This window comes from Electrona antarctica, assembly GCF_951216825.1.
Source record: "Electrona antarctica genome assembly, chromosome: 15".
Lineage (NCBI taxonomy): Eukaryota > Metazoa > Chordata > Actinopteri > Myctophiformes > Myctophidae > Electrona > Electrona antarctica.
The window spans coordinates 40,454,528-40,465,398 of NC_136796.1; the positions used below are offsets into that span (position 1 = coordinate 40,454,528).

The 10,871-nt window shown below is 43.3% G+C and overlaps 1 protein-coding gene across 1 annotated transcript in view; it reads right to left on the reverse strand.

Annotated features, from left to right (window-relative positions):
- Window positions 1-3,863: 3,863 nt before the first annotated feature.
- The window catches only part of irx4b (iroquois homeobox 4b), a gene marked incomplete at both ends in the record, with an annotated part of 8,261 nt that continues 1,253 nt past the window's right edge, over window positions 3,864-10,871 (reverse strand). The window contains 9 exons of the mRNA XM_079522102.1: window positions 3,864-4,024; window positions 4,110-4,214; window positions 4,409-4,466; window positions 4,845-4,944; window positions 6,585-6,635; window positions 7,211-7,283; window positions 8,089-8,622; window positions 9,171-9,315; window positions 10,261-10,417. Of these exons, the coding sequence (XP_079378228.1) occupies window positions 3,864-4,024; window positions 4,110-4,214; window positions 4,409-4,466; window positions 4,845-4,944; window positions 6,585-6,635; window positions 7,211-7,283; window positions 8,089-8,622; window positions 9,171-9,315; window positions 10,261-10,417 (1,384 nt within the window). The remainder of the gene's footprint in view (window positions 4,025-4,109; window positions 4,215-4,408; window positions 4,467-4,844; window positions 4,945-6,584; window positions 6,636-7,210; window positions 7,284-8,088; window positions 8,623-9,170; window positions 9,316-10,260; window positions 10,418-10,871) is intronic.

Here is a 10,871-nt window from a genome sequence, read left to right on the forward strand (position 1 = left end):
ACCCCATGGCCTGAAGAGACGGTAGTGCTGTGATTGGCCAGTTGGTTTGGTTGCCATGACAGAATGAATAATGTTCCGTTTTGGATTGATTGATTGATTGATTGATTGATTGATTGATTGATTGATTGATTGATTGATTGATTGATTGATTGAATATTTTATTCACAGTTTCAGTTTGTGGGTTCAAACGAAAGTACAGGTCAAACCAAATCTGTTACGAGGATAAAAACAGACTTGTTTACATGATAGGGTCCTCCATTTTCAATTCATCAGAGCATTTAAAGAGGGGGGGGGAAGGAAATCATCATATATACAGTTAAAGAAAGTAAAAAAGGGGGGAAACGTGTACAATGTGGGAAAATAGAGGGGGGGGGGGCTTTAACAGAGTCGAATTACAGCCCATTTCTTAAGGGCTGTTGGTAGGGCATTCCACATTTTAGTGGCATACGAGCGGAAATTAATTTAACCCCAGCCGAATCTGGGTTGCACGTGGTTTGTTGAACTCCCTCTGGTGTTGTACTTCGAACGAGAGTTTTAGCTAATATTATCTATAGCTAATGTAATCTATGTTGTGATATTAATACATGTTGTTGTTATTATTATTATTATTATTATTATCCACAAACATTTTAGATAAAACACCAAATAACTAACCAATCACAGCGCGCCTGTCCCTTCGAGCTATGGGATCTAGATTATACCCTTCTCAAAGTCACATACGTCACACTCACACAGGAAGTAGAAGTCGTCTTCTCACACAGCTCTTCTATCCATGTAATATTCACACGGCCGAGTCTTGTGGTTATTAAACCCTATTTTCAGGGGTATACCCCATTCTTTCCAAAGCTTGTTGAATCTTTCCAAAGGTTTGTAGACATTCTTTCATTGTATGATGTGACTGATAATGCGTGATGTTGTTTTCTTGTGGATGTTATCGCGGCTGGCCTTGAATGGCAGCGTGTATGCATAGTTCACTGCTCGTCTCTTTCCTGCCCTTGCCACAGGGAGGCGCTAGTAGACAATTGTGCTTATAATAAACTGTTTATTATTTTGATGGTGTTAGGTCGAGGTGTCTCATCCATAGGCCTGCCTATGTTAATTGTGAAAGCATAATTTATGTTACTACTACTTACTAGATATTTCCATAGGCCATAGATCTATGTTCATATTTTACTGTACCTTGTATACCTGTTATACAACATATCACATAACCAAATCAAAGTCTGACATCACAAACTCCATATTTGGATGTGCTTGATCTAAGCTCCATATCGAGCCAGCAGAAATATCTACTGCAGACATCATGCATTGCTAATGTAAAACTCAAGGACCATAATTATGCGGATATAACTGACTCATCGTGACATCAGTGAGATGTCATATATATATATATATATATCTATATACATGTATACGAAATACAGTGTATATTACACAAGCTGAAGCTGCCAATGACCACTATGACTTCTTACATTACATGTGTATGTATGCAGGATTAACTTGTTGAATGTAATTTGTTTACATCAATTCTGTAGGCTGTGACTCCATGGCACCATTGCTGAAATACCTGGCTGGTTCCCTGACGCGCCATCTGGCCCAGATGAATCGGTTCACCCTAAAACCCTCCTCCCCAAACTGGCCCAGCGTGTACAGATGCCTGTGGACACTAACCACGGTGCCCAGCAGACTGCCTGTGTTGCAGCCTTCTCCTCGTGGACCCCCTGGCCAGGGTGGAACGTCCCTGCTGGCCCAGTGTCAGCACCTCGCCTGCATCCAGCCGTCGGCAGGGATGAAAACCAAGTCGGCCCTGAAGAAGCGATGCAAAGACTGTTTTATTGTGCGGCGGAGGGGACGTTTGTTTGTGATCTGCAAGACACACCCGAGACATAAGCAGAGGCAGGGATAACTGCGGTGTGATGTTGGCGCGACGTGTCATTGTTTTGACATTATGTTTTTTTTTTTTTACTTTATTGTGTTCTGACAATAAAGTATTTGACTAATCTCCCAGTGCATAGCTCCTCCTTGGATCCGTATTCGAAAATGCTAACATGCCGACGTTGCTGTTGTCGGGGGACCTTGTATGTCCAAAACCGTTTCTTTATTCATTCGTTACTTAGTCGGCGGCGGTGGCTCAGGGGTAGAGTGGCTGGATGTAACCGAAGGTTGCCAGTTCGAACCCGGGCTCCCCCAGAGTTAGTGTCGGAAGTGTCCTTGAGCAAGACACTGAACCCCCAATTGCTCCCGATGTGCTGGTTGGTGCCTTGCATGGTTTCTGCCGCCATCGGTGTATGAATGGGTGAATGTAATGCCCTAATGCACTATCTATGTAAAGCGCCGTGAATAAAGGTGCTATATAAATGCACCATTTACCATTTAGTCACACAAGATCTTGGTATTGTTTTTTAATTTGTTAAATATCTATAAAACACACAGACTTTCCGTCGGAATTACATGCGGTCCCCAACCACTCAGCATTGCGTCCCTATTTTGGGCATGTCATCATCATAACAAAAGAATGGCCAAAATTGTCCAAAAAAAGCATATCTATAAGCTCAAAACGCGTTACGATGTGATGTATTGTGAACTTGAAGATCTGCTATTTCTAAAGTATATAGGGCTTAAGTTGTTAAATACTGGTTATTTTGCAATGAGAAGTCGGTCAAGTGGAAACCACTTGGTTGGTTTTTTTTAGTCAAGTGTCCTGATGTGTGCTTCATTGTTGTGTAGTTTCAGCGCTGTCAGTCAAGTGTCACTCAGGAGGATCTAGGATATTACCCCAGCTGTTGCTGCCGCAGTTCAGTGGATTTAATAAATGACTGTATTAGGGTTGAACGCTTTTGCTGCCATGACATACTGCAACTGCTTGGCATGATTTGTTCTTAGTTGATGTTGTTCCAACATTGACAGGCAGAGGTCAGCAGTGTTCCATCAATGGATCTCAAGTTATACTGAACGCTGAAGGTAAAGACTTGAAAGTAATGTGTAAATATGATAATTAGAATAAGGCTGTGAGGAGACAATGGGTAGCTTTGTGAGTAATTGCAATAAGGGAATTGCATGTAAAAAAGGACCTTATTGTTTTGTAAGGCAAGTGAGCATATTTATATTGACACAGTAATAAGGGGCCTCGCAAACAGTCTGAATAAGATTTGTAATTGATACACTTGATATTTGCACAAACAGAAAGCTGTAAATGAAGATTAATTTCACAGCATTTTAACTCATTCTATCCAGAGCACTGAACCTGCTCACTAGAGTATAGGCAACATAAATGTTAAATGGCACTAAATAAATTATATTTAGTGCCATTATAGTCAACTACTGTGGTCATTCGTTCATTCAAGCTTTAGTTATTCTCAAGTATAAGTAAACTAATTTACCTCAAATTAATACATTCGTCAACATAAGCAAATGATCAACATAAACATGTTGATGAGTCAGCCAATAAGGCACCTGCCTGTTCATTGTGTTCGGTGTCTTGCTCAAGGACACTTCGACATGGAGCCAGGAGGAACCAGGGATCAAACTCAGAAGAACATTCCGGTTCCAAGACAGCAAAAACTGGACAGATCCCCAGCCGCTGGTCCTCCTGGCTCTATACCTTCCGAGCCACTGCCGCTATCCTTTTGCTTTGTGTATAAGAGCTGCGTGGAGACTGGAGACAGAGGTCTGCAGAACCCCCCCACCCTTATCCCAGTCTGCTGTAGAGTCTCGCTCTACCAAGCCTGGAATACATCAGGAGGGAACCCGCCTGATAAGGCACAGCAGCGCGGAACAATACATGTTTGAGGAAGATCATATATATATTTCATCAGGCTTATTCTCCATAGACCTCTGCATGCCAAATTGGCCCGTGCTCCGGCTCAGGCTCCAGACAGCACTAGCCTGTCCTGTCCCCAGCGATGCAGCCAGTGGAACTGCATTTTCCACACCATGGAGCTCAGGTTGGGAAGAGTAGTCAGGCCGATATAATTGGCCCTGGTGACTCCTGGAAGTGGGGGGCTTACGCCGTAGTTAACCTCATCTATAGTCAGGAGCGTTGGGATGATTGAAGGGGCAGAGAGGAGCATTGTTAAAACAAGGCAGGCAGCTGGGTCAGTGTCAGAGACTTGAGTTGAGTGCTTCTTTGTGGTTGGTAAGTTTGAGCTGTTGAGACGTGGCGGGCAGCACCCGCTTTATTGGAATAGCTAGGAGCGAAACATCTTGGGATGAAACTGAGCATATGAATTGTGTTGAATTAAACAACAGCACTGTTCAATTATTCAATGCTCTTAAATATGCCATGCCCTCTTAATAGATAGAAATATAATACTGGATATAGCTCTCGATTCAGTGAAATGTGTTGAGTCTTTATAGGGATTCTCTCTGCACAACCTTAGAAATTATACAAGAATATCAAGGTCCACACCTGTAGCTGACCTGTAGACACATCTGACAAAGTGCAATGTACCCTTGTTCGATTCCAGCTGTAGACACATGTTGCATGTGATGTTACCCTCACTCTGCCCTTGTTTAAACAAAGCAAAAATGCTATAAAATACCTAAAAACAACAGTACTGATCATAAACATAATCTGACCAGCACTCATATGCCGGATAAGAGATAGAAAAGCGGGCGATTCTAATCACAGTGACAATTTCCTCAATGTTTATATTTGGCTAATGGAGTTAAATGCCATCAAATTAATCAAGTTTAATACGAGTCCCACCCCCTAAATAATTATTCTCTCCACTCCATATCCTCGATAGGCTCTTCTAATTGCCCCATTACAATATCCCTCCTTTACCATGTGTCAAATTACAGAAGCTCAAGGTTCATTATGGAGTCTCCCTGCAGCCAATTACCTGGGCCTTCATTCCTTGAAGTCGCCGTGTCGTCCTCCTGAAGGAGCCCGCCGAGACAGATCTGGGATCTGCGTATCCCCATCCAATCCGTATGTACATTCTTAGAGGGGAAAACACAAAACTGACATTTGGTCATTGTCTTCACGGGGAGCCTCCCCGCTCAGTTCCACTACAGGCCCCAGTGACAGGGACCCTGACCTTTACTGTGGAAATAATGACTTGTTCCACCGCCAGTGGGTTTACCGCAGGGGGGGTGAGATACCTCCAATGACATGTGACACTTTTTTTGCGAGGAGAGTGTTCGCACTCAGCACTTTGATAGCCCTGGAAAAACCAAAGTGTCTGTGACAAGACGCAAGAGACTGTTCTCTCTCTTTCTCTCAGTGTTGTGTGTGTGTGTCTGTGTGTGTGTGTGTGCACGTGCGTGCGTGTGTGTGCACGTGTGTGCGTGCATGTGAGATGGAAATGGGTGGCAGGTGTATTGAAATTGTCAGTATTTCCTGCAGGCCTATATGAATGCGTAAAAAAAGTGAATGTTAAATTCCAAATTCCAGCTAGGACACAAGCTAGTTTAAACATGTCTTATTTTCTATTCAGTATCTCCGATGTCTTTGTTTTATTAACTAATATTAGTATTAATAATAACATTAATAATAATAATGTTATAATTATTTTATGTTAGCAGCCCCAAAACAAATCAAACGTCCCCAGCTCCTACGCGGGAAAAGGTAAATTTCCTACGGGGTGACATGTAAACAGTGGGTGTAACATCCCACGCCTCACAGAGAAACACAGCGGTCTCCAATCACATCATACTGTATATCTATATGGCCCGCAGGGAGCAGGCCTTCATGTCACACTCACTGTCGACTCATTTGATTGTGTGTCGGGAGCAGAGCGAACGAGGTGACACGGGGTGGGTGGGGAAACAGGTGCACAAGAAAATAGGTGAGGAAGAAGAGATGGGGTATAAGATGCTGTGGAGTTATAGGAGAAGATGAACCGTGTTAGAGGCCAGAGGCGTGAATAAAAAGTGTGAAGAATGCTGGAGGTGTGAGAGAAGAGAATAAAAAAAATGAAATGCAAAAGCGAAGTGACCTAAATTGGCCATAGGTGTAAGTGTTGAAGTTTCATTGCTTCGTGGTTCCTGCGGGACCCTCTTGAGGTTTACATCTCCATGTAGACTGTGACCATTGTACAAGTCCAACTTTTTGTGCGCGCGCACCGCTTCACTTACTTTTAAAGTGCCTTTTTAGGTTTGAGGTAGATTTACTTCAACTTTTGATCCCTGGGGAGACCTGCAATGTCCCTAACAGTGGGTCAGAACAAGTAGAACCATACTGTGTCTATCTCTGCCAACTTCACTTGGCCTAAGAGTCTGCAACCTCTTATCTGTGTTCAATTCTCTACTCTTTGTGATTCCACCTTATGCCTTTGTATTATGCAAAATCCAAGTGGGAATTCTTCTGTTCTGAAGCATTTTTATTTTATTTTTTTGCTGGCCTTTTGTGTTGCCAAAAAGAAAAAGTAATGCATGCTGTGTCTGCAACATATTTATAGCCCATCAGAGTGAGACCACCATGTCTCACAGATGAAAGTAAGTAAGGTTTACAGCTGGGAAAAAAGTCAGATGTCATTATTTATCATCCTAAATCTTATTTATTTATGAGGCAGAAACAGAATGAAATTCTCGGTTGAATTTGTCCTGAATTATTTAATCTGAAATAGTTAATTCCATACAAAGCCTCGGTAGGTCCCTCCTCTGTTCTGATAAATACTTTATCATCGTTCCTAAATCGGAAAAAACACAGAGTATAAAGATGGAGGAGAAAAGGAAAATAACTCCTTCTTCCTTCTAGTGGCTTTTTTGTATTATTATTATTATTATCATTATCATTATCATTATCATTATCATTATCATTATCATTATCATTATCATTATCATTATCATTATTGTATTATTATTATTTGTACGTAAGTGTTAGTTTATATGCTTAAATTGTATGAACTTTATTTAATAACTTAAACTAAACAACGTGTGCGTGTGTGTGTGTGTGCGTGCGTGCGTGCGTGCGTGCGCCTGTGCGTGCGTGCCTGCCTGCCTGCCTGCGTGCGTGCGTGCGTGCGTGCGTGCGTGCGTGCTTGCGTGCGTGCGTGCGTGCGTGCGCGCGCCTCACACGTTCTCCGGTTTAACGATTATATCCTATTGTTCTCTATTTATTTATTTTATACTCGTTCCCAATAATCAGCGGTGAAACCACCGGTGCAGATGAAGATGTGGCTATTAAGCGTGGTGGTGTGGATATAATGACTCCAGGGACTCTCTATTATGAGGCTCTCTGAGTGAGCACAGTGGATATGCTTACAGTCCCAGTTTAACGCAGTCAGAAAGCCGCCTAATGAAAGGGGACGCCTCGCTGATTGCAGCTATATCTGGAGCTTGGGTGGAAGTGGCATCGATTTAACAATTTAGCAGCACCCTCCACTGTGTGTTTCCATTAGTCACAGCTGAATTAGCACCCTCTTCACCCGTTCACATCTGAAAAACGCACGCGCACACACACACGCACGCACGCACGCACGCACGCACGCACGCACACACACACACACACACACACACACGCACACACGCACACACACACAGTAATATACACTATTTGTTGCGCCGTATGCCCAGATACAGCATGTGTTTTACAGATTTAGAGCAATAATATACCATAATATTGAATACAATACTGGCCATCAGCAGCAACCACTATAGCAGTTTCAGCACCATGGACAGCTAATGTAAGGGCACACAGAAAACGCTGCCATGCTACAGAATGCAACTTTTATTTTTGTGTCTCAGTGCATGTGCAGAATATAGTTCAGTCGTACAATATTGTATGTTTGTCACTTTGTGAACCACACAACCTTGCAGCAGGGATGTTTGCAGTGACATTTGGACTAAGAGTAGAGATATTATTTTGACATGAGTGGGGTGGGGGGTCTCAATTTGTTGCGCCGTATATAGGCCCGGATTCAGCATGTGTGTGTGTTTTTTTTTAATACAGTCTGTGTTGGCAAAATATCATAACACATTGTTAATTAACAGTTATTTCACAACAACAAAATATACGTTTTGGTTTCAGTTTGAACTCCAGCAGTCTTTGAAAAGGATCATTCGTAACCAAGTTGCCTATAACCGTTCACTACAAGGCTGAGGTAGGCCTAATATGTTCAAAAGAGTGTCCGGCCGTTCTACTGTCCAGCGCGGCACCGTTCAAACCTCTCCATGCCGTGGCTGGTTTGGGCAGTGCCTGCGCCAGCGATCGATGCTGGAAAAGCGGGTTATGGAAAACTCCGTCCACCCATTCTCTGAGCGTGGCTACTGGCGAGTCCTGCTGCCTGTCTGCCCCGACTTCTGACGGGTACACCGGAGAGGAAGGCCCAGCGGACAGCATGCACGGAGGGAATTCCGCGTGCAGTCCCGCGTCCAAAGAAACGGCAGTATGGGCGATGGACCAGATCTTTGGCTTGATCTCTGTGTTTTGAAGGTCTAGTCCGGGGCAGAACGCGTTGGCTGGGTGTTGGACCGGCGTGAGCTCAGGGCAGCCGGGAGACAATCTCTCCTTCCTGTGAAGTGTCCCTTGGTCGCACGTGAGACGCCCGTGCAGGTGGGAGATGTCTGCGGAGGTGATGTTCGCCGCGTCATCTTCAGGCAGAAACTGTGGTTTTGGTTCACAGTCTGAACCATCGGACTCCAGGAGGTCAAAATCCTCCAGATCGCTGTGCAGATCTGCAATGACGATTCACCATTTAGAGCAATTCACTGTGCACGGATAGACAGCAATCCACAGAGCTATAGTGCAATGTCTGAAGCTTGAAATGCAAATATACTGAGAAAGTCCTATGTGTTAATGCAGCTCCAATTTGAATAAAATGCCCCATAATTTTGTGTGCTTTTACTTAAGTTGTCATTTGTTTATTTGGACGGGAGAGTGCATATTAATTAACCTATACATGATGAAATGTAAATACATTAACAAGGATGCTAATTTCCATCCGTAGTCCCCAAAAACAACAATAACATAATCCACTAAAATAACACAGTACATTGTGTGCGTGCGTGTGTGCGTGCGTGCGTGCGTGCGTGCGTGTATAGCTACATATAGACACATGCATGCAGACACACATACAACAAGTACATTTAATAGAAAACAGTAAACCGTAAAATTGCCTAATTTAGGCCATTCAAACCTATTTGTTTGTCCACGATACATGATTTCAGTTGAGATTGAAGGTATAGTTTGCAGGATGGATGGACGCGGTATAGCCGTCACTCACCAGACAGCGGTTTGGTTGTCTCCTCGGCCCCGTCACTGTCATCGTCACACGGCCTGTCGTCAGAGCTCTTGCAGGCCCGCGGCGACCACGTCACCTTGTTCTCCTTCTTCAGCCTCCTGCGCGCGTTGGCAAACCATGTGGACACCTGGAGGGAGGGAGGGAGGGAGGGAGGGAGGAATGACATGAGAGATAGAATATAGAGATAGGAAGGAAGGAAGGAAGGGAGGAAGGAAGGAAGGAAGGAAGGAAGGAAGGAAGGAAGGGAGGGAGGGAGGGAGGGAGGGAGGGAGGGAGGGAGGATGGTGTATACATTCAATAAATTGATCCATTTGAAGGTACCGTGGATCAATTAAATTAATTGAAGATATTGGTTCTATACTTGCCTAAACATGGTATTCCTTTTGGTAATGTTACGATATAGACACATTTTTTAAAGCGGAACTACGTAACTTTTCTTAATGAATAAAATGTAACTTTGCCCAATCTGTATGTTAATACAAGATATGTTATACAATTGGGGTGGTTGTATTCTGTCTCCCTGCTCTTCTATTGAGACATTTAGATCATGTCAAAGGGACTAACATGCAGGGTTTGACCTGATGGTCAAGATTCAATTTATCCCCTGAGCAAGCAGGCAGATTAGCTCAATGGCATGAAACAAATCAACCCTTTGACCTGCAGGTTCAAATCTGGGGTATAAGAGCTAAGTTACAGTGAAGCTTTAATTATTATAATATATATCCCATAAAGCTCAATGACTTCCTCCAACATTCAGTTTATATATTATATACCCCTGACTGAGTATAGCTGCAGATCATTGATAGGCTCTTTGAATATTGTAGCCTGTATCTGCCAAAGCTTAATAATTATATATTGGTTTTTTTCAGATGCAGCAAAAAAATCTACAAGCTCACAATGCGCAGCACCGTGATGCATTGTGAGCTTGTAGATCAGCAATTTCCGTATAACACCATCGTATGACGGAGGATATAATTAAGGCAGGGTTTATAAGTGGTTAACCTCAAAGGTAATATACCCATGTGGTTCTCATCATGGGCAACATGTCATTTGACATGACATGAGTCCTGACCTGTGTGAGTGTCATTCTGGTGATGATGGCCAGCATGATCTTCTCTCCCTTGGTGGGGTAAGGGTTCTTCTGGTGCTCCAGCAGCCAGGCCTTCAGCGTGGACGTGGTCTCGCGCGTGGCGTTCTTACGTCGCGCAGCCCCGTCCGAGCAGGAATATCTATAGGAGAATCAAACAGGATGCAAGACTTGTCATTATACTGCAAGGAAATGCATGGCTTAATGTGTACATGTATATGGTGAAGGATGTGTAATGTGCAGTGAGTTTCAAAGAAGACAGACAGGCATGCAGCCATGTCGACAGACAGACAGACAGACAGACAGACAGACAGACAGACAGACAGACAGACAGACAGTATATTTAATATCCCCCTCATGGGCAAATTATTGTACAAACATGCAGTCAAAGCTGTTACAGATACAGTAGAACAAAAGAGGGCAACAACAACAACAATTAAGCATGCCTGAGGTAATACACACACACACACACACACACACACACACACACACACACACACACACATGAGAGAGATCAGGCATATTTAATAACATAGGCTAAAAGATACTATAGGCTATATAAAAAGGTGATAACCTACTTTAAAAAGTTAGTTTTT